At 43.6% G+C, this 26,995-nt stretch overlaps 1 protein-coding gene across 4 annotated transcripts in view; it reads right to left on the bottom strand.

Moving 5' to 3' along the window:
- LOC110851115 overlaps nucleotides 1-26,995 on the bottom strand; it is a 99,663-nt gene that overhangs the window by 26,381 nt on the left and 46,287 nt on the right. For 3 of the 4 annotated variants that reach the window (XM_035853187.1, XM_035853189.1, XM_035853190.1), the window contains 54 exons: nucleotides 11,480-11,629; nucleotides 11,316-11,372; nucleotides 10,324-10,476; nucleotides 10,204-10,266; nucleotides 10,038-10,115; nucleotides 9,880-9,969; nucleotides 9,786-9,809; nucleotides 9,642-9,706; nucleotides 9,546-9,576; nucleotides 9,429-9,482; nucleotides 9,219-9,347; nucleotides 9,095-9,135; nucleotides 8,956-9,019; nucleotides 8,696-8,889; nucleotides 8,597-8,627; nucleotides 8,418-8,507; nucleotides 8,241-8,348; nucleotides 8,129-8,149; nucleotides 8,020-8,046; nucleotides 7,862-7,936; nucleotides 7,728-7,772; nucleotides 7,613-7,635; nucleotides 7,473-7,527; nucleotides 7,353-7,388; nucleotides 7,193-7,252; nucleotides 7,102-7,110; nucleotides 6,951-7,045; nucleotides 6,837-6,888; nucleotides 6,638-6,757; nucleotides 6,504-6,557; nucleotides 6,368-6,409; nucleotides 6,240-6,298; nucleotides 6,085-6,159; nucleotides 5,869-6,007; nucleotides 5,777-5,785; nucleotides 5,607-5,708; nucleotides 5,501-5,545; nucleotides 5,397-5,425; nucleotides 5,228-5,285; nucleotides 5,124-5,153; nucleotides 4,987-5,037; nucleotides 4,790-4,894; nucleotides 4,651-4,698; nucleotides 4,548-4,573; nucleotides 4,394-4,487; nucleotides 4,194-4,265; nucleotides 3,599-4,120; nucleotides 3,459-3,518; nucleotides 3,333-3,374; nucleotides 3,212-3,256; nucleotides 2,676-3,119; nucleotides 1,280-2,563; nucleotides 816-1,136; nucleotides 89-736 (listed from right to left, as the gene is read on the bottom strand). In XM_035853187.1, the coding sequence (XP_035709080.1) occupies nucleotides 89-736; nucleotides 816-1,136; nucleotides 1,280-2,563; nucleotides 2,676-3,119; nucleotides 3,212-3,256; nucleotides 3,333-3,374; nucleotides 3,459-3,518; nucleotides 3,599-4,120; nucleotides 4,194-4,265; nucleotides 4,394-4,487; nucleotides 4,548-4,573; nucleotides 4,651-4,698; nucleotides 4,790-4,894; nucleotides 4,987-5,037; nucleotides 5,124-5,153; nucleotides 5,228-5,285; nucleotides 5,397-5,425; nucleotides 5,501-5,545; nucleotides 5,607-5,708; nucleotides 5,777-5,785; nucleotides 5,869-6,007; nucleotides 6,085-6,159; nucleotides 6,240-6,298; nucleotides 6,368-6,409; nucleotides 6,504-6,557; nucleotides 6,638-6,757; nucleotides 6,837-6,888; nucleotides 6,951-7,045; nucleotides 7,102-7,110; nucleotides 7,193-7,252; nucleotides 7,353-7,388; nucleotides 7,473-7,527; nucleotides 7,613-7,635; nucleotides 7,728-7,772; nucleotides 7,862-7,936; nucleotides 8,020-8,046; nucleotides 8,129-8,149; nucleotides 8,241-8,348; nucleotides 8,418-8,507; nucleotides 8,597-8,627; nucleotides 8,696-8,889; nucleotides 8,956-9,019; nucleotides 9,095-9,135; nucleotides 9,219-9,347; nucleotides 9,429-9,482; nucleotides 9,546-9,576; nucleotides 9,642-9,706; nucleotides 9,786-9,809; nucleotides 9,880-9,969; nucleotides 10,038-10,115; nucleotides 10,204-10,266; nucleotides 10,324-10,476; nucleotides 11,316-11,372; nucleotides 11,480-11,629 (6,444 nt within the window). The remainder of the gene's footprint in view (nucleotides 1-88; nucleotides 737-815; nucleotides 1,137-1,279; nucleotides 2,564-2,675; nucleotides 3,120-3,211; nucleotides 3,257-3,332; nucleotides 3,375-3,458; nucleotides 3,519-3,598; nucleotides 4,121-4,193; nucleotides 4,266-4,393; nucleotides 4,488-4,547; nucleotides 4,574-4,650; nucleotides 4,699-4,789; nucleotides 4,895-4,986; nucleotides 5,038-5,123; nucleotides 5,154-5,227; nucleotides 5,286-5,396; nucleotides 5,426-5,500; nucleotides 5,546-5,606; nucleotides 5,709-5,776; nucleotides 5,786-5,868; nucleotides 6,008-6,084; nucleotides 6,160-6,239; nucleotides 6,299-6,367; nucleotides 6,410-6,503; nucleotides 6,558-6,637; nucleotides 6,758-6,836; nucleotides 6,889-6,950; nucleotides 7,046-7,101; nucleotides 7,111-7,192; nucleotides 7,253-7,352; nucleotides 7,389-7,472; nucleotides 7,528-7,612; nucleotides 7,636-7,727; nucleotides 7,773-7,861; nucleotides 7,937-8,019; nucleotides 8,047-8,128; nucleotides 8,150-8,240; nucleotides 8,349-8,417; nucleotides 8,508-8,596; nucleotides 8,628-8,695; nucleotides 8,890-8,955; nucleotides 9,020-9,094; nucleotides 9,136-9,218; nucleotides 9,348-9,428; nucleotides 9,483-9,545; nucleotides 9,577-9,641; nucleotides 9,707-9,785; nucleotides 9,810-9,879; nucleotides 9,970-10,037; nucleotides 10,116-10,203; nucleotides 10,267-10,323; nucleotides 10,477-11,315; nucleotides 11,373-11,479; nucleotides 11,630-26,995) is intronic. The other variant, XM_035853188.1, reaches the window with a different exon arrangement.

The following is a 26,995-nucleotide window of genomic DNA, read 5'->3' as shown; positions in this document are numbered from 1 at the left end:
GGTGCTGGGAGCGCTTATGGTGTAGTCCGAGCCCAAGTTGATACTAACTATTAGTAACTCAATAAACGTAATAAAAACTTCTTATTACCAACGCATTTGTTTCTAGTGCATGCCTTATTTTGTGGACAATCTGCATTCACCACGCACTCTGGCCTGCATCCGGTGTATGGATCTCCGAAATGCAAGTCAATGCACTTACAGGACCCAGCACCATTTCTTGCCGTGCAGACAGCATTTGATCCACAAGGTGAGGGGTTGCAGGGATCAATGTGGATGATGTTGACCTTTGGCTCTTCTTGGGCTGGTGGGAAGTGGCAACCGTTAAAGGCATCACCGATGTAGCCCTTGTTACAATAGCAATTTGGACTGTGCGCTACGGTACGGCAATGTGCATTAACACCACATAGACCTTGACATGGGTCTGTGCACTTCATCTGCCGACAACTCCTATCCGAGGCGCAATCTTGATCAATGATACATTCTGGTCGACAATTGGGTGGAGCCCCAACATAACCCAGTAAGCAGCCACATGATGCGACTCCATTGATCTCACGGCACTGGCTGTTGGGTCCACACGGCGATGGTGAGCAAGGATCTTGTGGAATTCTTGGTTCTTCACGGAAGGTGCAGCTAATGAATGGATTTCCGAGATGGTTGGGAGGACAGGTACAAATCGGGGAGTGGTTGACCACTTTGCAAATTGCTTGAGCAGAACATGGTCCTTGCAGACATGGATCTAGAAATTTACGATAAAAACCATTACTACAAACATCTCAAAAAAATTATTGAAACAGAAATAATGAAGAAATGTATACCGGAGCAGTGCTGTTGAATGCAAGCCTTGTCAAGTGGACATTCTGAAGATACGACGCACTCTGGTCGACAGTTTGGTGGAGAACCGACAAAATTTGTGAGGCAGGAGCAAACTGCTTGCCCGTTAAACTCCCTGCACTGGCTGTTGGGCCCACATGGGGATGGGTTGCACGGGTCGATGATAATGACAGGTTCTCGTTTAGGTTCAATTCTGTGACAACTTCGGAAAGGATCACCAGTGTGTCCGTAGTCGCAAGTGCAGGTTGGGATATGATTAAGAGTAGAACAGACCGCATTTATTCCACAAAGTCCTGGACATGGATCTGTAAAAAAATGTATTTGTTAAAGTGGTGTGTTATTTACTTTTTGTATGTATAGCTCGTCCTGGGAACGCTTATGGCGTAGTCCGAGCCCAAGTTGATATTAACTATTAGTAACTCAATAAACGTAATAAAAAACTTCTTACCCACGCAATGGTTTTTCACGCAAGCCTTGTGAGAGGGACAATCAGCATTTAGGACACATTCGGGCCGACATCCGCTATATGGATCGCCTTTATGATCAGGCAAGCATTGACAAGAACCAGCTCCGTCTCGGGTTGTGCAAATGGCATTGCTACCACAGGGGGATGGGTTACAGGGGTCCAGTGGTGGGGCAGGTTCAATTGGTCGAATCAACACGCAAGAGGAGTACGGATCCCCAGTGTGTCCATCCTCACAGTAGCATTTGGGTTGGTGCAAGATGGTTTTACAGAATGCATTAAAACCGCAGGAATCTGGGCAAGGGTCAGTACAATGTTGGCGAAGACATGCCAAGTCTTGAGGACACTCAGCATCAATTGTACATTCGGGGCGGCACTGAGGTGGAGAGCCGACATAACCCAACAAACAGCTACAAGCTGCTCTATCGCCAACTGCTGTACATTGACTGAACGGACCACACGGTGATGGGTTGCAAGGGTCGATGCGTGCCTCTGGAATTATTGGTTTCGGTTGACACCCAGAGAATGGATCACCGATATAATCTGCTGGACAGCTACAAATTGGGCTGTGGTTGACAACTCGGCAGATAGCGTTGGGGGCACAGGGTCCATCCAGACAAGGATCAGAACACCGCTGTTGCAAACATGCCTTATCAAGCGGACAATCAGATGAAACGATGCACTCTGGTCGACAGTTTGGTGGCGTTCCAATAATATTTCCTGGATTGCAAGAACAAATTGCTTGCTCGTAAATGCTCTTGCATTGACTGTAAGGTCCACAAGGGGATGGGATGCAAGGATCCAGGATGGGTTGTGGTTCAATTCGAGGTGGGGGAATAGGATGACAAGATGAGAGTGGTTGACCTGTGTAGCCGGCTGGACAGGTGCAAAAGACGGCATGGTTAAATACGGAACACTCCGCCCCTTCTCCACAGGCCCCGGGGGATAGACAAGGGTTGAAACAGCGTTGTTGCGCACAAGCCTTGGTAAGTGGGCAGTCCGCATTTATGACACATTCTGGACGACATGCGATATAAGGATCGCCTTGATGAAGGTCGATGCAGCGACAGGTAGGTCGACCATTAATATTTTCGCAAATTGCATTATGTCCACAGGGAGACGGGTTGCATGGGTCTTGCTCGATGAAAACTATCCTTGTACATCCAGAAAATGGATTGCCCTCAAAGCCTGGTTCGCAGAAGCAGCTTGGCACGTGATTAAAGACCTTGCATTGGACATGGTTCCAACCACAAGCGCCGAGACATGGATCTGTAAAAAATGTATTTTTAACTTGTTGTCAATTATTATAAGATGGTATTCATAATAAATTCAAATGCAGCACAAATTAAATACAAATTCTAATAAAAAAACTTCTTCTTACCTGAACAGGTGTTACGAATGCACGCTTTCTCATTGGAACATTCCTCAGAAATCGTACACTCTGGTCGACAGTTTGGTGGGCTTGAAAACTGATAACCTGGGAGACAGGAGCACACGTAAGACTCGCCGACTGTGCGACACTCGGAAAATGGACCGCACGGAGATGGATAACAGGGGTCGCGATGTGCTATGGGCTGATCGACTTTAATGGGTGGTGGTTCAACGTCACAATGAATGAAAGCATTTCCCACATATCCGGCTGGACAGCGACAGAGAGGGGAGTGGTTCCGAACGTCGCATATTGCTGATGGTGCGCAAGGGTTGTTGAGGCATGAATTCACGCATCGCATATTCGTGCAGGCCTTGTCGGAAGAGCATTCAAAACTTGACACACATTCGGGCCGGCAATAAGGTGGAGTTCCAATGTACTGTTCGAGACATGAACCTGGAAATAAGTACACAATATTGTTTAGTTAATTCGCCCGTCGATGCATGCACGTTATTATTCACTGCTATTATATAATATGCAAAACTTACAAGTTGCTTGGTTATTTTGTACTCGACACTGGCTGTACGGTCCACCTGTTATAATAATATAAAGGAAAATTAGTAAACATTAACTCGTTTTCCATAAAAGATTTAGACTTAGTTTTCCTACATGGCGATGGTCTGCATGGGTCGGACGGTTTGGGTGGAAGGTCTAAAAACAATGGAAAAACAGTTTAACAAGAATAACTTAATGAAATTGCTGTGTAATAATTTCAAAGAAATCGAGTCTTCTTACATCGGTTTTCGTTTATCAGTGAACATCTGTCAAACGGATTACCCTCGTGACGCTCTGGGCCTATGCATTTGATAAAAGGAATAAATTTATAAAACAATTTAGATTCCCCGTAAATTATATTGAATAATCAAAGTACTTACAAGAACACACTGGAGAGTGATTATGCACAGTGCAAATTGCGAGGATACCACACGTTCCTGCACAAGGATCGGCACATCGATAGTTTTGACAAGCCTTATTCAGTGGACAATCCGCATTTCTGACACATTCGCTTCGACAAGCAACATACGGGTCGCCCTCGTGAGGTGGGATGCACTGGCAGACGGCCACAGGGTAATCTCCATGATTACGAACTCTACACTCGGCGTTAGATCCGCACGGGCTTGGCACACAAACGTCTTTGACCACTTGCGGTTGAATACGATTGCATTGGCTCAAAGGGTCGCCGATAAAATTTCTTTCGCATCGGCAAGTCGGAACATGAGCAATTACTTCGCAGAAGGCCGAAATACCACACGGAGATGGAATGCATGGGTTTGAACAACGATTTTTTATGCATGCCTTATCTTGAGGGCATTCATCGCTGAGGACGCACTCTGGTTTGCAGTATGGAGGAGAACCAAAGAATCCCGATTGACAGGAGCAAACGCCATTGTGACATTCTGTGTAAAATGGAAGGTGAATTAGTATATGTAATAAAAATAAAAATGATAAATATGTTTATGGTTATTTTACGAGAATTGGGACCACACGGGTATGGAACGCATGGATCTCTTGGTCTGGGTGCTGCAGTTGGTGGGGGAAGATCTGCATAGATGAGATGATATGTTAAATTGGTATCACAATATAATTATAATATGATCGTACTAATTGTAAGTTTAAGGAAATTTTTTAATAATAAGCTTTCGACAAGAATGAATAATTAAGAAAGTTACATTCAAGTTTGGAACATTGAAGTAGCGGATTTCCACCATATCCATTTGGACAAATACAGACCGCAGAATGAGATCGCACTTTACATTCGGCATTCTGAAAAAGATGAATGTTAGTGCATTGTCTGTTAAATACGACTATGAAAGCATCACTCACAACACCACAACTTCCGGGACAAGGATCTGAAATGAGGGAACAATAACGTTATAGTTCATATTTCTGATGGTTAACACATTTTTCTCCGTAAATGTCTTCATACCTGTGCAGCGATTCTGCCGACAAGCTCTGGTAAGAACACAATCAGAATCTGCAAATCAGTCACCGTACGAATTAGATTCCACTTGTTCGACAACTATGCAATGTAGCCTGTTGTAAAATTTGGTACATGAAATTCATACCGACTAGACATTCTGGACGACAATAGGGTGGATTTCCCACATGATTTGGTAAGCAAGTACAAACTGCCCGTTCGTAAATGCTTCGACATTGACTATAAGGTCCACCTTTTACAAATAATTGAGAGGTTTGATTTACACCTTCCCTTATCTTTCATTCAATATCGTAACTTCAAAAATTGGATGGTGAAATGACATACATGGACCTGGTGAGCATGGGTCAACACGCACTGGGACAGGTGGAAGTGGTTCTAAAATATATGTACATTGTTATTAACATATATCAACAATTACACGTAATGTACATATGTACATCACTATAAAATTTTATTGCTACCTTCTTTCTTGCAAACAGAGAAAGGATTTCCTAAAAAAACATAAGTGAATTTAAAAAAATCTTTAACACTAATTTGCTTAGGCTTTGCTTCAAAATCTAATTACCAGTGAATCCGTGTTTGCATGAGCAAATTGGTTGATGATGCCTGATTATGCAATCAGCCTAAGAATATAAGAAGCATTTTAATTTAACCCACAAGATTTTAATTGTCATAATTTTCTTATGTGATGCAAAGTCAACAGCAAAACGTCAAAACAAGCATGCTCCAATTACATTAATTCCACATGTTCCTGGACAAGGATCTATTTATGAACATAAAAAAAGGAAATTTAATTTTAAATTCTGATTCATTGAGTATACTTTTGATTGTAACTTACCCACGCAACGATAATTTACACAAGCTCTATTGGAAGGACAGTCGTCTATTGAAAGGAGAGAAAATTAATAAAAGCACAAAATATTTCAAATAATAATTATTAATACCGTTAAGGACACATTCGGGATGGCAACCTAGCCGTGAATTCCCGAAATAATTTTCTTTACATTTACAAACTGCAGTGTCGCCTTTGACCTCGCAGATAGTATCTGAAAATTTTTTTCATAAAAATCATGCATCCGTGCTATATACAAAATCATTACGAGTTTCGACTTACTGCTGCCACCTGAAATCAAAGAGAAATTATAGCATAAATATCATTGAACCACTTGTACTAAACTTAAAATGAGCAAATTCAGCGAAACTTACATGGCGATGGGTGGCACGGATTTATTGGCGTGGGTTTGGGAGGTGGTCGATTTCTACACATTACGAACGGATCGCCAACGCGATTATTGGCACAATAGCAAATTGGTCGATGCTGAATGACTTTACATTCTGCATTCGCCTGAAATTGGTCAATTAACATTTACATAGTTTCTAATTTCCTGTCAGACTCGATTCAACATTTGAAATAACACTTACTCCGCATGCCCCTGGGCATGGATCAATGCATCTAAAATTTGCACAGGCCTTATCTGACGAGCACTCCGCATGTTCCTGTAAATAATGAAAAATCATTTTAATTACATATATGTACATCTTCCCAGAACATGGCATATTAAAAATTGGTGACGAACCATGCACTCTGGTCGGCAATAGGGAGTTGATCCAAAATAATTTTCCAAGCAAGAGCACACTGAATTCCAGAATAAAATAAATGGTGATCATTATCAAATTTACAAACGTATTCCAGTCAATTACGAACCTGCTTGTCCATTACTTTCAGTGCATCTACTATGTGGGCCACCTAAAGTTTAAACAATAAGATTTTATGATTTATTCTTCAGTCTATAATATGAAATTAGTGATGTTCATAATATGAAATTAGTATGTTCTCTTACATGGCGAAGGGTAGCACGGATTACGAGCGGGGAGATACTCTTTAGAAGGAACATCTAGCAAAACGATTTTTATAGCAAATTTGTAATTTACTTTAATAATTTAAACTCATGACATAAAAATTGAAAGGACATACTGATTTTTTCACATTCGTTGTTGTAACCGCTTCCTGAGTAACCATAAAGGCACGTGCATCGGACAGAATGGTAAACCACGCTGCACTGAGCGTTAGCCCCACAAGCATCTGGACATGGATCTGAGAAACAAATTTATCCATTTAGTCCATTTGATAGTTTATTTTAGAGTGAAGAAAATACACGTATGAGAACACTTACTGACGCATTTGTTGGCTCTGCACAGCATATTTTGAGCGCACTCAGTGTTGACCTACACAATTTTTTCGGTAATCATTCAAATAAAAATAGGACCAGTTATAATTTAAGACTTACAATGCATTCAGGATGACATCCTTTGATTGGATCTCCGAAATACGATTTAATACAGGTGCAAACCGGACGACCATTCGAAACTTTGCAGTTGGTATCTAAATCATACAACATTTAGCATTGGGAATAATTATAGTTGTTTAACTAAACTTACTGGCTCCACCTAATATAAACAAAAATTTTGACATTAGCTCACAGCACGTAGGTAAGTTGTATGCATAAATAACTATAGTGCGTGTACTTACAAGGTGATGGGCTACAAGGGTCTTGCTTGGTTGGTACATTTGGTCTTGGTGTAATGATTTCTAAAATAATTTAACAAAAAAAAGTACAGATACAAAAGTCAGATACAAAAGTTTGCTATTTGTCAGCATATTTTATATTATAATAAAAATTGTCACTTACGACCTGTGCATCGAATGTATGGATCTCCAACATAGCCTATTATATGCAGATAATAAAATGTAGAATATCTTTGCTTTAAGTCAATATATGTATGTAGAGGGTACAGAAATAATCGCTTACCGTAAGGACAGTAACAAACTGGGCGATGATTTTCTGGACGACATTCGGATCCAATCTTTTGTAAATTAATAAATATGAAATTCCCAGTTGTAAAATAATGTAGAAAATAATATAATTCAAAACTCATAAATCAAATATACCCCACAACTTCCAACGCACGGATCTGCCGGATAATTAGAAATTATGGATAAGTTATTAAATTAATTATTTCGCTATTTTTCGATTATGATACATCGAAAAATATGCAACACTTACCAACGCACTGGAAATTAATACAGGCTTGGGTCCATGGGCATTCCTCTGTAAAACGAGTAGAACATCCGTATATTTGGTAACAAATATAAATCATGATATTTCGTGATATATAATTTAAATTTGTGGTTACTGACCGTTCTTGGTACACTCTGGTTGACATCCACGAATTCCAATTGGATGACCCTTGTAGCCATTTCTGCACATGCAGACTGAAATTTTTCAGAATAAATAAATAAGTACGAGAAAGAACAATAATAGTAATATTTATGCAACAAACAAAGTATATGCTTACCTGCGGAATCTCCCTGCACCTTACACTCTGTACATAATTAATAAATTGTGATTTTTTTAACACATATAACTTGCACACAACTAGTATGAACTATTGATTGATAGATTACCTGCGTTGGGACCACAAGGTGCTAAATGTTAAAATAAACATGGTCATTAAATTATCATAAAAATACATAGACAATACAAATACAATCACAATCACTCAGGTAATCAAATTACATGGAAAACACGGGTTGATATCTCGCAGACATGAATCATAAGCATTTCCTTTGAATCCACCTTTACATTTACAAACTTCGTTTCCATTTGTAACGTAACAGTCAGCGTCTATAAAATGAATTAATGAACACATGTAAAAAAATGTCAATTTTTTAAATAAGATTCTGAATTAATTACTTTCTCCACAGGGACCAGGTCGACATAGCAAAACGCCAGAGACGGAACAGTTGACGTAAGGATTTCCAACTGTACCACTTGGACAGTAGCCTAAAAGACGAATTAATTAATGCATGTCACATTTATTTTTAATCGTCGTGATTGTGAAAATATTCTACATATTTAAATAAAATTCTCACATGGAACTGCCCTAGTCGTGTCACAAACAGCCTGACCCAACAGAAAATAATTGACGTTAAAAAATAACCTGAAAATGACTAAAAATTTACTATTCTTACATTCGCAGCGCAAGGGGAAGGATTACATGGATTCACAGATTTAATACACCCATGGAAAGTATTTGGGCTTTCTATGTAACCGTCGACGCAAACACATCGGAATGCATTGCCGCTAATGATACACTGTGTATTTGGACCACAGTTGGATTGTGAGCAAGACATTTCTGGTCTTTTGCATGGAACTGATGGAGGATCTGGAACAATGTTAAGGGAAAATTGTAGCAAAATTCGAAAAAAATAAAATGTCGCCAGTTACTTACTTCCAACATAATTTGTCAAGCAGTAACACAGTTCCTTTCCATTGGAAACGACACATTGTGCGTTCTGAGCATAAAAATCATGGAATTATTATCCATCGAAGCGAAACGTTTAATTATTCATTTGATTAAGATATCTTACAGGACCACATGAAGTTCGTTGGCATTCACCGTTGTTTGTAACTGGATGTAACAGGATACGAAAAAGTTATGCAAAGCACTATGCATTTCAATAACTGCAACTACATTTGAAATTAAATAATTACCACATCGTTCGAAAGGATTTCCGGTCGTTCCTTTTGGGCATTTGCAAATTGCTCCTTGATACGACGATTCGCATAACGCACCTTTGCCACATGGTGAAGGATGGCAAGCGTCCACTGTAATTTTTCCTTCTGTAAATTTAATGATTAATGGTTAAAAGCTGGAATTCATCAAATATATCTTAAATATAAGTATTTATGACATTTAGCTACCTGTGCATCCATTACGACCATCTCCAGTGTATCCTCTTGGACAGACACAAACTCCTGTAAAAGTTGTGAAGTTGGTTAGAATGTCTGAATTTATGATAAAAATAATAAAACAATTACCTTGATGGTTAACTACTTCACAGTTTGCATTCTGAATGTAAAAAAAATAAGTTTAAGTAGGCTGTAACTTAGAAAAAAACTTGTTGAAAACATTACCTCTCCGCATTTACAAGGACTTTGACATTTGCGTTGAATACAAGCCAAGTGACTTGGACACTCATCTAAAATCAGAAATTCGTTACGGTCAAGACACAAAAATTAGTGTTTAATAAATACTGCTATTTATCATCATGATCTTACCTGAATTTCTACATCCAGACGGAGCTAAAATTAAAAGAAACTTTTACCACACATATTCCAAAATACTAATAACATTTCTAAATTTATGTATTACGTCGGTTGCAGGACTGATACGCATTTCCAGTGTATCCAGCGAAACATCTGCACGTTGCAACTCTTTTTTGAACAGTACACACGGCATTCTCTTCAAAAATCAAAGCAATTTAATGAAAAATAACGTCATATTGGTCGGCTTAAGGTTGCTTATCTTACTTGCGCAAGTATCTTGCATACAAGGCGATCTGCAAACACCATTCGTCCTATCGCAGATCTTGTTCGTTGGACAATCATCTAAACATGCATTTTAATATTTAATTCAATTCGTGCCTTCAAACAACCGCATATGCATGTTAATGATCTTTGCTGGATATATGCTCACCGTTGTATTGGCATTCTTTCAAGTTGGATGCGATGATAGGAGCACAATTTCTAGTGGGTTCTCCTGCAAATAAAATTAGTTGTGAAGGCCATTGTTGGTTGTTCAAATGAATTTACCAACCTGTAAAACCCTCCTTGCAAGAGCAAACTGCTTTATGATTGACATTTCTGCACACTGTATTTGACCCACAGGAATACCCCGAACAGGGTTTCAAACACTGGCCCCCATGACAAGCCTCATCCCACGAGCATTCTTCATTGTTGGTGCAGTAGCCTATTTTATACACATAATTCTATTAATTTGGAATTCTCGTCTTCAAACTAAGTCCTTTGAAAAACCGTTTTGATACAATGAGTAAAAATATTGCCAGAAACCCTTCACCATATATGAAATACTGTAATAACTTAATAAACGTAGGTGGAAGGGGATATCAGTTAAGCACATTTTGTTCACTTACTCTCTCTATCTCGTTAGTTGAAAATTCCAAGCAAGGTTAGTTAAGAGGATGTGTATCCATGATCTTGCATTTGTGGAGTTATTCGGATGTGTGTAAAGTTTTCTCAGTGATGTACCCCATCCTTGAAGATGCGTTGAAATTTGGTATTTTGGTAGTGGGAGGAGTATGTGGTTTTTAGGGGTTATATTATTTTGTGTATGTTTTGACCAAGCGGAGAAGATGGAGGTGTTTTAGGGTTTTATGATGTTGCATCATAGATCTCTGACTCTAGTAGTGGTAGTATTTGTGCTGGAATGCAAAAACTTGGACATTGTTTAGTTAATGTGTTCATTAATTGTGTAGCCTGGAAACGATAACCTGTTTGTAGTTGTTGAGTTGGTTAGTTTATGTGATGACCTTGGCGATGTGGTCGGCAATCAGAATCACCCAACACCCAAAATGTGGGGATTGGTTACAGGGTGAGTTTACGGTGTGAGAGACCCATGTGCGATGTCCAATGTGGTTGCAAGAAATCCGATGTTTTTCGCATTGTTATTTTTAGTTTTAGAATTTGCCAAAGTTATAACCATTGCACACTCACATTCACACATCACTTATAATCTACTAAAGCGTATTAAGAGCAAAGGACACAAATTTTCCTGGCGACGTCTCATACCTGGTCCGCAATTACGGTTTATGGGATCCCACACTGCTCCACCCGGACATCTTGGACCTGTTTATATAATGAGTTTAGTAATGATATATAGAAATAGGAATACCACGATGGCCTTTTCATGTATGTAAAAAAATATATAAGCAGAATAAAATTGCTGGCCATACTGGTGTCACCAATGCAGGTAAGGATATGATTTCGGACTTCACACTTTTCAGTTAAAGGATTGCAGCGATTGTTGATCTGACATAAGTCGCCGCACTTGTTGTTGAAACAATTCAAGTGGGAGGGGCAGTCACTGTCTTGCCTGCATTCTTCTGTAAATTGGAATTTAATAAATTAGCAAAAAATACTCGGCAGAATTAATATGCAAACATGCTATTAGTTGATTCATAATAATCATTCAGTAAAATCCCGTTAGTTATAGCCTACTTGCTCAAACAGACAAATTGAACAATTCGGCTTAATAATATTTGTATTTAGTTAGACATGCTAAATTCATTCAGGCAATTGTAATTAAAATTAATGGTATTATCATGCAATAAAATCGGACATTATTATCATGTTTTCAATATCGTTTATGTTTAGCACACCGTTCACCAATAATTAATTTCTCAGCATCAAACCAATTATGTAATTATAATAGGTTGAATCATTATAATATTCAATTGTTGCCTATTTTTAGCATTTTTCATCATTCGTCCACTAAAACTAATCAGACAGAATTCACAATGAAAACCCAGCCGTATTTCATTCGAACACGTATACGAGAAGTAGAATATTCTACATATATAATAATCACACGTACAACATCATAAATTATGTACTACTATAGCAGATTTGCAAGCGAACACGTGCAAAATTTCATCTTTAACGATGCTTGGTTTAGGTTCATGCTCTCCAAATTTTGAACGAAGCTATTGTGTGAGTAACGCCAATATTTCATAGTTGGCTTTTCTCAACTTTACCTGCCAGGCTTTCATAATCACAGGAGTCTTGTGGCTTAATTCCAGTAGAGCAGGAGCAACGAGGTTTATGATTGTTAATAAAACATTCTTTACAAGATTTAAAAACTTTACAAACATTAACGCAAAAACTTAAGAGGCAAGCCTTAGATGACATGCAGTCGTTATCTGTATCGCAAACGTTGTTGCTAAACAGTCGTAGTCTATCACGTATAATTACCCTGAGATCAGTCGTATTGTCAGAAGGTGTCAAAATATCAAGATGAGGGGGAATTGAGTGGGATAGATTCATTCCTAAAACTATTTCGATGGTTGGTACTGTAGTCGACATATCTAAATGTGAGATTGTCTCTTCGGTAACATCGTGTTCGGTAATTCCAAAAAATGGCCCTGCTTTTGAAGTACGCTCTCTTGACGAAAATTCGTCAAATTTGGTTGATTCAGTTGTAGTTCCAGCAAATTCAGTTTCTATTCCAATATCTTCCGTTACATCATCAACCACTTGAAATTCTGTAGTATCATTCCTAAATGGAAATTTCATGTGCGTTGCCCTAGACGTTGAGCCCTCCACTAAAGTGCTACTAACTGTACTTCCTTCCGTATACTTCGTTGTGAAACGCACCATGGATGCAAAATTTCTAGCATCCATGCCACCAAGAGGAGTTTCTCCTATTTTTGACGTGGAAGTTTCAAAGTATTGCCGAGTTCCGGTGGTAAACGATTCAGTCTCGGTAACGCCGCTCGTTGTTCCTTCAGTTCCTCGTTCTGTGCTACCAAGATGAACGCGTGGCATACCAGTGCTACTTGGTCTTTCCGTCACGCCAAGAGTGGTTTCTCCAATTTGCATGGTGGAAGTTTCAAACTGTTGTTTTGTTCCGGTGGAGAAAGCAGGAGTTTCGGTAACTCCTCGAGTTGTGCCCTCGGTACCTCGTTCTGTGGTAAACTCTTGCATTCGTGGTAGACCAGTTGTGCTGGATCTTTCGGTCGCACCCAAAGTAGTTTCTCCCATTTTTGAGGTGGAAGTTTCAAAGTATTGCCGAGTTCCAGTGGTGAAAAATTCAGTCTCGGTAACACCGCTCGTTGTTCCTTCAGTTCCTCGTTCTGTGCTACCAAGATGAACTCGTGGCATTCCAGTGCTACTTGGTCTTTCCGTCACGCCAAGAGTGGTTTCTCCAATTTGCATGGTGGAAGTTTCAAACTGTTGTTTTGTTCCGGTGGAGAAAGCAGGAGTTTCGGTAACTCCTCGAGTTGTGCCCTCGGTACCTCGTTCTGTGGTAAACTCTTGCATTCGTGGTAGACCAGTTGTGCTGGATCTTTCGGTCGCACCCAAAGTAGTTTCTCCCATTTTTGAGGTGGAAGTTTCAAAGTATTGCCGAGTTCCAGTGGTGAAAAATTCAGTCTCGGTAACACCGCTCGTTGTTCCTTCAGTTCCTCGTTCTGTGCTACCAAGATGAACTCGTGGCATTCCAGTGCTACTTGGTCTTTCCGTCACGCCAAGAGTGGTTTCTCCAATTTGCATGGTGGAAGTTTCAAACTGTTGTTTTGTTCCGGTGGAGAAAGCAGGAGTTTCGGTAACTCCTCGAGTTGTGCCCTCGGTACCTCGTTCTGTGGTAAACTCTTGCATTCGTGGTAGACCAGTTGTGCTGGATCTTTCGGTCGCACCCAAAGTAGTTTCTCCCATTTTTGAGGTGGAAGTTTCAAAGTATTGCCGAGTTCCAGTGGTGAAAAATTCAGTCTCGGTAACACCGCTCGTTGTTCCTTCAGTTCCTCGTTCTGTGCTACCAAGATGAACTCGTGGCATTCCAGTGCTACTTGGTCTTTCCGTCACGCCAAGAGTGGTTTCTCCAATTTGCATGGTGGAAGTTTCAAACTGTTGTTTTGTTCCGGTGGAGAAAGCAGGAGTTTCGGTAACTCCTCGAGTTGTGCCCTCGGTACCTCGTTCTGTGGTAAACTCTTGCATTCGTGGTAGACCAGTTGTGCTGGATCTTTCGGTCGCACCCAAAGTAGTTTCTCCCATTTTTGAGGTGGAAGTTTCAAAGTATTGCCGAGTTCCAGTGGTGAAAAATTCAGTCTCGGTAACACCGCTCGTTGTTCCTTCAGTTCCTCGTTCTGTGCTACCAAGATGAACTCGTGGCATTCCAGTGCTACTTGGTCTTTCCGTCACGCCAAGAGTGGTTTCTCCAATTTGCATGGTGGAAGTTTCAAACTGTTGTTTTGTTCCGGTGGAGAAAGCAGGAGTTTCGGTAACTCCTCGAGTTGTGCCCTCGGTACCTCGTTCTGTGGTAAACTCTTGCATTCGTGGTAGACCAGTTGTGCTGGATCTTTCGGTCGCACCCAAAGTAGTTTCTCCCATTTTTGAGGTGGAAGTTTCAAAGTATTGCCGAGTTCCAGTGGTGAAAAATTCAGTCTCGGTAACACCGCTCGTTGTTCCTTCAGTTCCTCGTTCTGTGCTACCAAGATGAACTCGTGGCATTCCAGTGCTACTTGGTCTTTCCGTCACGCCAAGAGTGGTTTCTCCAATTTGCATGGTGGAAGTTTCAAACTGTTGTTTTGTTCCGGTGGAGAAAGCAGGAGTTTCGGTAACTCCTCGAGTTGTGCCCTCGGTACCTCGTTCTGTGGTAAACTCTTGCATTCGTGGTAGACCAGTTGTGCTGGATCTTTCGGTCGCACCCAAAGTAGTTTCTCCCATTTTTGAGGTGGAAGTTTCAAAGTATTGCCGAGTTCCAGTGGTGAAAAATTCAGTCTCGGTAACACCGCTCGTTGTTCCTTCAGTTCCTCGTTCTGTGCTACCAAGATGAACTCGTGGCATTCCAGTGCTACTTGGTCTTTCCGTCACGCCAAGAGTGGTTTCTCCAATTTGCATGGTGGAAGTTTCAAACTGTTGTTTTGTTCCGGTGGAGAAAGCAGGAGTTTCGGTAACTCCTCGAGTTGTGCCCTCGGTACCTCGTTCTGTGGTAAACTCTTGCATTCGTGGTAGACCAGTTGTGCTGGATCTTTCGGTCGCACCCAAAGTAGTTTCTCCCATTTTTGAGGTGGAAGTTTCAAAGTATTGCCGAGTTCCAGTGGTGAAAAATTCAGTCTCGGTAACACCGCTCGTTGTTCCTTCAGTTCCTCGTTCTGTGCTACCAAGATGAACTCGTGGCATTCCAGTGCTACTTGGTCTTTCCGTCACGCCAAGAGTGGTTTCTCCAATTTGCATGGTGGAAGTTTCAAACTGTTGTTTTGTTCCGGTGGAGAAAGCAGGAGTTTCGGTAACTCCTCGAGTTGTGCCCTCGGTACCTCGTTCTGTGGTAAACTCTTGCATTCGTGGTAGACCAGTTGTGCTGGATCTTTCGGTCGCACCCAAAGTAGTTTCTCCCATTTTTGAGGTGGAAGTTTCAAAGTATTGCCGAGTTCCAGTGGTGAAAAATTCAGTCTCGGTAACACCGCTCGTTGTTCCTTCAGTTCCTCGTTCTGTGCTACCAAGATGAACTCGTGGCATTCCAGTGCTACTTGGTCTTTCCGTCACGCCAAGAGTGGTTTCTCCAATTTGCATGGTGGAAGTTTCAAACTGTTGTTTTGTTCCGGTGGAGAAAGCAGGAGTTTCGGTAACTCTCGAGTTGTGCCCTCGGTACTCGTTCTGTGGTAAACTCTTGCATTCGTGGTAGACCAGTTGTGCTGGATCTTTCGGTCGCACCCAAAGTAGTTTCTCCCATTTTTGAGGTGGAAGTTTCAAAGTATTGCCGAGTTCCAGTGGTGAAAAATTCAGTCTCGGTAACACCGCTCGTTGTTCCTTCAGTTCCTCGTTCTGTGCTACCAAGATGAACTCGTGGCATTCCAGTGCTACTTGGTCTTTCCGTCACGCCAAGAGTGGTTTCTCCAATTTGCATGGTGGAAGTTTCAAACTGTTGTTTTGTTCCGGTGGAGAAAGCAGGAGTTTCGGTAACTCCTCGAGTTGTGCCCTCGGTACCTCGTTCTGTGGTAAACTCTTGCATTCGTGGTAGACCAGTTGTGCTGGATCTTTCGGTCGCACCCAAAGTAGTTTCTCCCATTTTTGAGGTGGAAGTTTCAAAGTATTGCCGAGTTCCAGTGGTGAAAAATTCAGTCTCGGTAACACCGCTCGTTGTTCCTTCAGTTCCTCGTTCTGTGCTACCAAGATGAACTCGTGGCATTCCAGTGCTACTTGGTCTTTCCGTCACGCCAAGAGTGGTTTCTCCAATTTGCATGGTGGAAGTTTCAAACTGTTGTTTTGTTCCGGTGGAGAAAGCAGGAGTTTCGGTAACTCCTCGAGTTGTGCCCTCGGTACCTCGTTCTGTGGTAAACTCTTGCATTCGTGGTAGACCAGTTGTGCTGGATCTTTCGGTCGCACCCAAAGTAGTTTCTCCCATTTTTGAGGTGGAAGTTTCAAAGTATTGCCGAGTTCCAGTGGTGAAAAATTCAGTCTCGGTAACACCGCTCGTTGTTCCTTCAGTTCCTCGTTCTGTGCTACCAAGATGAACTCGTGGCATTCCAGTGCTACTTGGTCTTTCCGTCACGCCAAGAGTGGTTTCTCCAATTTGCATGGTGGAAGTTTCAAACTGTTGTTTTGTTCCGGTGGAGAAAGCAGGAGTTTCGGTAACTCCTCGAGTTGTGCCCTCGGTACCTCGTTCTGTGGTAAACTCTTGCATTCGTGGTAGACCAGTTGTGCTGGATCTTTCGGTCGCACCCAAAGTAGTTTCTCCCATTTTGAGGTGGAAGTTTCAAAGTATTGCCGAGTTCCAGTGGTGAAAAATTCAGTCTCGGTAACACCGCTCGTTGTTCCTTCAGTTCCTCGTTCTGTGCTACCAAGATGAACTCGTGGCATTCCAGTGCTACTTGGTCTTTCCGTCACGCCAAGAGTGGTTTCTCCAATTTGCATGGTGGAAGTTTCAAACTGTTGTTTTGTTCCGGTGGAGAAAGCAGGAGTTTCGGTAACTCCTCGAGTTGTGCCCTCGGTACCTCGTTCTGTGGTAAACTCTTGCATTCGTGGTAGACCAGTTGTGCTGGATCTTTCGGTCGCACCCAAAGTAGTTTCTCCCATTTTTGAGGTGGAAGTTTCAAAGTATTGCCGAGTTCCAGTGGTGAAAAATTCAGTCTCGGTAACACCGCTCGTTGTTCCTTCAGTTCCTCGTTCTGTGCTACCAAGATGAACTCGTGGCATTCCAGTGCTACTTGGTCTTTCCGTCACGCCAAGAGTGGTTTCTCCAATTTGCATGGTGGAAGTTTCAAACTGTTGTTTTGTTCCGGTGGAGAAAGCAGGAGTTTCGGTAACTCCTCGAGTTGTGCCCTCGGTACCTCGTTCTGTGGTAAACTCTTGCATTCGTGGTAGACCAGTTGTGCTGGATCTTTCGGTCGCACCCAAAGTAGTTTCTCCCATTTTTGAGGTGGAAGTTCAAAGTATTGCCGAGTTCCAGTGGTGAAAAATTCAGTCTCGGTAACACCGCTCGTTGTTCCTTCAGTTCCTCGTTCTGTGCTACCAAGATGAACTCGTGGCATTCCAGTGCTACTTGGTCTTTCCGTCACGCCAAGAGTGGTTTCTCCAATTTGCATGGTGGAAGTTTCAAACTGTTGTTTTGTTCCGGTGGAGAAAGCAGGAGTTTCGGTAACTCCTCGAGTTGTGCCCTCGGTACCTCGTTCTGTGGTAAACTCTTGCATTCGTGGTAGACCAGTTGTGCTGGATCTTTCGGTCGCACCCAAAGTAGTTTCTCCCATTTTTGAGGTGGAAGTTTCAAAGTATTGCCGAGTTCCAGTGGTGAAAAATTCAGTCTCGGTAACACCGCTCGTTGTTCCTTCAGTTCCTCGTTCTGTGCTACCAAGATGAACTCGTGGCATTCCAGTGCTACTTGGTCTTTCCGTCACGCCAGAGTGGTTTCTCCAATTTGCATGGTGGAGTTTCAAACTGTTGTTTTGTTCCGGTGGAGAAAGCAGGAGTTTCGGTAACTCCTCGAGTTGTGCCCTCGGTACCTCGTTCTGTGGTAAATCTTGCATTCGTGGTAGACCAGTTGTGCTGGATCTTTCGGTCGCACCCAAAGTAGTTTCTCCCATTTTTGAGGTGGAAGTTTCAAAGTATTGCCGAGTTCCAGTGGTGAAAAATTCAGTCTCGGTAACACCGCTCGTTGTTCCTTCAGTTCCTCGTTCTGTGCTACCAAGATGAACTCGTGGCATTCCAGTGCTACTTGGTCTTTCCGTCACGCCAAGAGTGGTTTCTCCAATTTGCATGGTGGAAGTTTCAAACTGTTGTTTTGTTCCGGTGGAGAAAGCAGGAGTTTCGGTAACTCCTCGAGTTGTGCCCTCGGTACCTCGTTCTGTGGTAAACTCTTGCATTCGTGGTAGACCAGTTGTGCTGGATCTTTCGGTCGCACCCAAAGTAGTTTCTCCCATTTTTGAGGTGGAAGTTTCAAAGTATTGCCGAGTTCCAGTGGTGAAAAATTCAGTCTCGGTAACACCGCTCGTTGTTCCTTCAGTTCCTCGTTCTGTGCTACCAAGATGAACTCGTGGCATTCCAGTGCTACTTGGTCTTTCCGTCACGCCAAGAGTGGTTTCTCCAATTTGCATGGTGGAAGTTTCAAACTGTTGTTTTGTTCCGGTGGAGAAAGCAGGAGTTTCGGTAACTCCTCGAGTTGTGCCCTCGGTACCTCGTTCTGTGGTAAACTCTTGCATTCGTGGTAGACCAGTTGTGCTGGATCTTTCGGTCGCACCCAAAGTAGTTTCTCCCCATTTTTGAGGTGGAAGTTTCAAAGTATTGCCGAGTTCCAGTGGTGAAAATTCAGTCTCGGTAACACCGCTCGTTGTTCCTTCAGTTCCTCGTTCTGTGCTACCAAGATGAACTCGTGGCATTCCAGTGCTACTTGGTCTTTCCGTCACGCCAAGAGTGGTTTCTCCAATTTGCATGGTGGAAGTTTCAAACTGTTGTTTTGTTCCGGTGGAGAAAGCAGGAGTTTCGGTAACTCCTCGAGTTGTGCCCTCGGTACCTCGTTCTGTGGTAAACTCTTGCATTCGTGGTAGACCAGTTGTGCTGGATCTTTCGGTCGCACCCAAAGTAGTTTCTCCCATTTTTGAGGTGGAAGTTTCAAAGTATTGCCGAGTTCCAGTGGTGAAAAATTCAGTCTCGGTAACACCGCTCGTTGTTCCTTCAGTTCCTCGTTCTGTGCTACCAAGATGAACTCGTGGCATTCCAGTGCTACTTGGTCTTTCCGTCACGCCAAGAGTGGTTTCTCCAATTTGCATGGTGGAAGTTTCAAACTGTTGTTTTGTTCCGGTGGAGAAAGCAGGAGTTTCGGTAACTCCTCGAGTTGTGCCCTCGGTACCTCGTTCTGTGGTAAACTCTTGCATTCGTGGTAGACCAGTTGTGCTGGATCTTTCGGTCGCACCCAAAGTAGTTTCTCCCATTTTTGAGGTGGAAGTTTCAAAGTATTGCCGAGTTCCAGTGGTGAAAAATTCAGTCTCGGTAACACCGCTCGTTGTTCCTTCAGTTCCTCGTTCTGTGCTACCAAGATGAACTCGTGGCATTCCAGTGCTACTTGGTCTTTCCGTCACGCCAAGAGTGGTTTCTCCAATTTGCATGGTGGAAGTTTCAAACTGTTGTTTTGTTCCGGTGGAGAAAGCAGGAGTTTCGGTAACTCCTCGAGTTGTGCCCTCGGTACCTCGTTCTGTGGTAAACTCTTGCATTCGTGGTAGACCAGTTGTGCTGGATCTTTCGGTCGCACCCAAAGTAGTTTCTCCCATTTTTGAGGTGGAAGTTTCAAAGTATTGCCGAGTTCCAGTGGTGAAAATTCAGTCTCGGTAACACCGCTCGTTGTTCCTTCAGTTCCTCGTTCTGTGCTACCAAGATGAACTCGTGGCATTCCAGTGCTACTTGGTCTTTCCGTCACGCCAAGAGTGGTTTCTCCATTTGCATGGTGGAAGTTTCAAACTGTTGTTTTGTTCCGGTGGAGAAGCAGGAGTTTCGGTAACTCCTCGAGTTGTGCCCTCGGTACTCGTTCTGTGGTAAACTCTTGCATTCGTGGTAGACCAGTTGTGCTGGATCTTTCGGTCGCACCCAAAGTAGTTTCTCCCATTTTTGAGGTGGAAGTTTCAAAGTATTGCCGAGTTCCAGTGGTGAAAAATTCAGTCTCGGTAACACCGCTCGTTGTTCCTTCAGTTCCTCGTTCTGTGCTACCAAGATGAACTCGTGGCATTCCAGTGCTACTTGGTCTTTCCGTCACGCCAAGAGTGGTTTCTCCCAATTTGCATGGTGGAAGTTTCAAACTGTTGTTTTGTTCCGGTGGAGAAAGCAGGAGTTTCGGTAACTCCTCGAGTTGTGCCCTCGGTACCTCGTTCTGTGGTAAACTCTTGCATTCGTGGTAGACCAGTTGTGCTGGATCTTTCGGTCGCACCCAAAGTAGTTTCTCCCATTTTTGAGGTGGAAGTTTCAAAGTATTGCCGAGTTCCAGTGGTGAAAAATTCAGTCTCGGTAACACCGCTCGTTGTTCCTTCAGTTCCTCGTTCTGTGCTACCAAGATGAACTCGTGGCATTCCAGTGCTACTTGGTCTTTCCGTCACGCCAAGAGTGGTTTCTCCAATTTGCATGGTGGAAGTTTCAAACTGTTGTTTGTTCCGGTGGAGAAAGCAGGAGTTTCGGTAACTCCTCGAGTTGTGCCCTCGGTACCTCGTTCTGTGGTAAACTCTTGCATTCGTGGTAGACCAGTTGTGCTGGATCTTTCGGTCGCACCCAAAGTAGTTTCTCCCATTTTTGAGGTGGAAGTTTCAAAGTATTGCCGAGTTCCAGTGGTGAAAAATTCAGTCTCGGTAACACCGCTCGTTGTTCCTTCAGTTCCTCGTTCTGTGCTACCAAGATGAACTCGTGGCATTCCAGTGCTACTTGGTCTTTCCGTCACGCCAAGAGTGGTTTCTCCAATTTGCATGGTGGAAGTTTCAAACTGTTGTTTTGTTCCGGTGGAGAAAGCAGGAGTTTCGGTAACTCCTCGAGTTGTGCCCTCGGTACCTCGTTCTGTGGTAAACTCTTGCATTCGTGGTAGACCAGTTGTGCTGGATCTTTCCGGTCGCACCCAAAGTAGTTTCTCCCATTTTTGAGGTGGAAGTTTCAAAGTATTGCCGAGTTCCAGTGGTGAAAAATTCAGTCTCGGTAACACCGCTCGTTGTTCCTTCAGTTCCTCGTTCTGTGCTACCAAGATGAACTCGTGGCATTCCAGTGCTACTTGGTCTTTCCGTCACGCCAAGAGTGGTTTCTCCAATTTGCATGGTGGAAGTTTCAAACTGTTGTTTTGTTCCGGTGGAGAAAGCAGGAGTTTCGGTAACTCCTCGAGTTGTGCCCTCGGTACCTCGTTCTGTGGTAAACTCTTGCATTCGTGGTAGACCAGTTGTGCTGGATCTTTCGGTCGCACCCAAAGTAGTTTCTCCCATTTTTGAGGTGGAAGTTTCAAAGTATTGCCGAGTTCCAGTGGTGAAAAATTCAGTCTCGGTAACACCGCTCGTTGTTCCTTCAGTTCCTCGTTCTGTGCTACCAAGATGAACTCGTGGCATTCCAGTGCTACTTGGTCTTTCCGTCACGCCAAGAGTGGTTTCTCCAATTTGCATGGTGGAAGTTTCAAACTGTTGTTTTGTTCCGGTGGAGAAAGCAGGAGTTTCGGTAACTCCTCGAGTTGTGCCCTCGGTACCTCGTTCTGTGGTAAACTCTTGCATTCGTGGTAGACCAGTTGTGCTGGATCTTTCGGTCGCACCCAAAGTAGTTTCTCCCATTTTGAGGTGGAAGTTTCAAAGTATTGCCGAGTTCCAGTGGTGAAAAATTCAGTCTCGGTAACACCGCTCGTTGTTCCTTCAGTTCCTCGTTCTGTGCTACCAAGATGAACTCGTGGCATTCCAGTGCTACTTGGTCTTTCCGTCACGCCAAGAGTGGTTTCTCCAATTTGCATGGTGGAAGTTTCAAACTGTTGTTTTGTTCCGGTGGAGAAAGCAGGAGTTTCGGTAACTCCTCGAGTTGTGCCCTCGGTACCTCGTTCTGTGGTAAACTCTTGCATTCGTGGTAGACCAGTTGTGCTGGATCTTTCGGTCGCACCCAAAGTAGTTTCTCCCATTTTTGAGGTGGAAGTTTCAAAGTATTGCCGAGTTCCAGTGGTGAAAAATTCAGTCTCGGTAACACCGCTCGTTGTTCCTTCAGTTCCTCGTTCTGTGCTACCAAGATGAACTCGTGGCATTCCAGTGCTACTTGGTCTTTCCGTCACGCCAAGAGTGGTTTCTCCAATTTGCATGGTGGAAGTTTCAAACTGTTGTTTTGTTCCGGTGGAGAAAGCAGGAGTTTCGGTAACTCCTCGAGTTGTGCCCTCGGTACCTCGTTCTGTGGTAAACTCTTGCATTCGTGGTAGACCAGTTGTGCTGGATCTTTCGGTCGCACCCAAAGTAGTTTCTCCCATTTTTGAGGTGGAAGTTTCAAAGTATTGCCGAGTTCCAGTGGTGAAAAATTCAGTCTCGGTAACACCGCTCGTTGTTCCTTCAGTTCCTCGTTCTGTGCTACCAAGATGAACTCGTGGCATTCCAGTGCTACTTGGTCTTTCCGTCACGCCAAGAGTGGTTTCTCCAATTTGCATGGTGGAAGTTTCAAACTGTTGTTTTGTTCCGGTGGAGAAAGCAGGAGTTTCGGTAACTCCTCGAGTTGTGCCCTCGGTACCTCGTTCTGTGGTAAACTCTTGCATTCGTGGTAGACCAGTTGTGCTGGATCTTTCGGTCGCACCCAAAGTAGTTTCTCCCATTTTTGAGGTGGAAGTTTCAAAGTATTGCCGAGTTCCAGTGGTGAAAAATTCAGTCTCGGTAACACCGCTCGTTGTTCCTTCAGTTCCTCGTTCTGTGCTACCAAGATGAACTCGTGGCATTCCAGTGCTACTTGGTCTTTCCGTCACGCCAAGAGTGGTTTCTCCAATTTGCATGGTGGAAGTTTCAAACTGTTGTTTTGTTCCGGTGGAGAAAGCAGGAGTTTCGGTAACTCCTCGAGTTGTGCCCTCGGTACCTCGTTCTGTGGTAAACTCTTGCATTCGTGGTAGACCAGTTGTGCTGGATCTTTCGGTCGCACCCAAAGTAGTTTCTCCCATTTTTGAGGTGGAAGTTTCAAAGTATTGCCGAGTTCCAGTGGTGAAAAATTCAGTCTCGGTAACACCGCTCGTTGTTCCTTCAGTTCCTCGTTCTGTGCTACCAAGATGAACTCGTGGCATTCCAGTGCTACTTGGTCTTTCCGTCACGCCAAGAGTGGTTTCTCCAATTTGCATGGTGGAAGTTTCAAACTGTTGTTTTGTTCCGGTGGAGAAAGCAGGAGTTTCGGTAACTCCTCGAGTTGTGCCCTCGGTACCTCGTTCTGTGGTAAACTCTTGCATTCGTGGTAGACCAGTTGTGCTGGATCTTTCGGTCGCACCCAAAGTAGTTTCTCCCATTTTTGAGGTGGAAGTTTCAAAGTATTGCCGAGTTCCAGTGGTGAAAAATTCAGTCTCGGTAACACCGCTCGTTGTTCCTTCAGTTCCTCGTTCTGTGCTACCAAGATGAACTCGTGGCATTCCAGTGCTACTTGGTCTTTCCGTCACGCCAAGAGTGGTTTCTCCAATTTGCATGGTGGAAGTTTCAAACTGTTGTTTTGTTCCGGTGGAGAAAGCAGGAGTTTCGGTAACTCCTCGAGTTGTGCCCTCGGTACCTCGTTCTGTGGTAAACTCTTGCATTCGTGGTAGACCAGTTGTGCTGGATCTTTCGGTCGCACCCAAAGTAGTTTCTCCCATTTTTGAGGTGGAAGTTTCAAAGTATTGCCGAGTTCCAGTGGTGAAAAATTCAGTCTCGGTAACACCGCTCGTTGTTCCTTCAGTTCCTCGTTCTGTGCTACCAAGATGAACTCGTGGCATTCCAGTGCTACTTGGTCTTTCCGTCACGCCAAGAGTGGTTTCTCCAATTTGCATGGTGGAAGTTTCAAACTGTTGTTTTGTTCCGGTGGAGAAAGCAGGAGTTTCGGTAACTCCTCGAGTTGTGCCCTCGGTACCTCGTTCTGTGGTAAACTCTTGCATTCGTGGTAGACCAGTTGTGCTGGATCTTTCGGTCGCACCCAAAGTAGTTTCTCCCATTTTTGAGGTGGAAGTTTCAAAGTATTGCCGAGTTCCAGTGGTGAAAAATTCAGTCTCGGTAACACCGCTCGTTGTTCCTTCAGTTCCTCGTTCTGTGCTACCAAGATGAACTCGTGGCATTCCAGTGCTACTTGGTCTTTCCGTCACGCCAAGAGTGGTTTCTCCAATTTGCATGGTGGAAGTTTCAAACTGTTGTTTTGTTCCGGTGGAGAAAGCAGGAGTTTCGGTAACTCCTCGAGTTGTGCCCTCGGTACCTCGTTCTGTGGTAAACTCTTGCATTCGTGGTAGACCAGTTGTGCTGGATCTTTCGGTCGCACCCAAAGTAGTTTCTCCCATTTTTGAGGTGGAAGTTTCAAAGTATTGCCGAGTTCCAGTGGTGAAAAATTCAGTCTCGGTAACACCGCTCGTTGTTCCTTCAGTTCCTCGTTCTGTGCTACCAAGATGAACTCGTGGCATTCCAGTGCTACTTGGTCTTTCCGTCACGCCAAGAGTGGTTTCTCCAATTTGCATGGTGGAAGTTTCAAACTGTTGTTTTGTTCCGGTGGAGAAAGCAGGAGTTTCGGTAACTCCTCGAGTTGTGCCCTCGGTACCTCGTTCTGTGGTAAACTCTTGCATTCGTGGTAGACCAGTTGTGCTGGATCTTTCGGTCGCACCCAAAGTAGTTTCTCCCATTTTTGAGGTGGAAGTTTCAAAGTATTGCCGAGTTCCAGTGGTGAAAAATTCAGTCTCGGTAACACCGCTCGTTGTTCCTTCAGTTCCTCGTTCTGTGCTACCAAGATGAACTCGTGGCATTCCAGTGCTACTTGGTCTTTCCGTCACGCCAAGAGTGGTTTCTCCAATTTGCATGGTGGAAGTTTCAAACTGTTGTTTTGTTCCGGTGGAGAAAGCAGGAGTTTCGGTAACTCCTCGAGTTGTGCCCTCGGTACCTCGTTCTGTGGTAAACTCTTGCATTCGTGGTAGACCAGTTGTGCTGGATCTTTCGGTCGCACCCAAAGTAGTTTCTCCCATTTTTGAGGTGGAAGTTTCAAAGTATTGCCGAGTTCCAGTGGTGAAAAATTCAGTCTCGGTAACACCGCTCGTTGTTCCTTCAGTTCCTCGTTCTGTGCTACCAAGATGAACTCGTGGCATTCCAGTGCTACTTGGTCTTTCCGTCACGCCAAGAGTGGTTTCTCCAATTTGCATGGTGGAAGTTTCAAACTGTTGTTTTGTTCCGGTGGAGAAAGCAGGAGTTTCGGTAACTCCTCGAGTTGTGCCCTCGGTACCTCGTTCTGTGGTAAACTCTTGCATTCGTGGTAGACCAGTTGTGCTGGATCTTTCGGTCGCACCCAAAGTAGTTTCTCCCATTTTTGAGGTGGAAGTTTCAAAGTATTGCCGAGTTCCAGTGGTGAAAAATTCAGTCTCGGTAACACCGCTCGTTGTTCCTTCAGTTCCTCGTTCTGTGCTACCAAGATGAACTCGTGGCATTCCAGTGCTACTTGGTCTTTCCGTCACGCCAAGAGTGGTTTCTCCAATTTGCATGGTGGAAGTTTCAAACTGTTGTTTTGTTCCGGTGGAGAAAGCAGGAGTTTCGGTAACTCCTCGAGTTGTGCCCTCGGTACCTCGTTCTGTGGTAAACTCTTGCATTCGTGGTAGACCAGTTGTGCTGGATCTTTCGGTCGCACCCAAAGTAGTTTCTCCCATTTTTGAGGTGGAAGTTTCAAAGTATTGCCGAGTTCCAGTGGTGAAAAATTCAGTCTCGGTAACACCGCTCGTTGTTCCTTCAGTTCCTCGTTCTGTGCTACCAAGATGAACTCGTGGCATTCCAGTGCTACTTGGTCTTTCCGTCACGCCAAGAGTGGTTTCTCCAATTTGCATGGTGGAAGTTTCAAACTGTTGTTTTGTTCCGGTGGAGAAAGCAGGAGTTTCGGTAACTCCTCGAGTTGTGCCCTCGGTACCTCGTTCTGTGGTAAACTCTTGCATTCGTGGTAGACCAGTTGTGCTGGATCTTTCGGTCGCACCCAAAGTAGTTTCTCCCATTTTTGAGGTGGAAGTTTCAAAGTATTGCCGAGTTCCAGTGGTGAAAAATTCAGTCTCGGTAACACCGCTCGTTGTTCCTTCAGTTCCTCGTTCTGTGCTACCAAGATGAACTCGTGGCATTCCAGTGCTACTTGGTCTTTCCGTCACGCCAAGAGTGGTTTCTCCAATTTGCATGGTGGAAGTTTCAAACTGTTGTTTTGTTCCGGTGGAGAAAGCAGGAGTTTCGGTAACTCCTCGAGTTGTGCCCTCGGTACCTCGTTCTGTGGTAAACTCTTGCATTCGTGGTAGACCAGTTGTGCTGGATCTTTCGGTCGCACCCAAAGTAGTTTCTCCCATTTTTGAGGTGGAAGTTTCAAAGTATTGCCGAGTTCCAGTGGTGAAAAATTCAGTCTCGGTAACACCGCTCGTTGTTCCTTCAGTTCCTCGTTCTGTGCTACCAAGATGAACTCGTGGCATTCCAGTGCTACTTGGTCTTTCCGTCACGCCAAGAGTGGTTTCTCCAATTTGCATGGTGGAAGTTTCAAACTGTTGTTTTGTTCCGGTGGAGAAAGCAGGAGTTTCGGTAACTCCTCGAGTTGTGCCCTCGGTACCTCGTTCTGTGGTAAACTCTTGCATT

Source organism: Folsomia candida, unplaced genomic scaffold (genome assembly GCF_002217175.1).
Source record: "Folsomia candida strain VU population unplaced genomic scaffold, ASM221717v1 Fcan01_Sc006, whole genome shotgun sequence".
NCBI lineage: Eukaryota > Metazoa > Arthropoda > Collembola > Entomobryomorpha > Isotomidae > Folsomia > Folsomia candida.
This window is presented reverse-complemented; position numbering and strand designations above follow the sequence as displayed.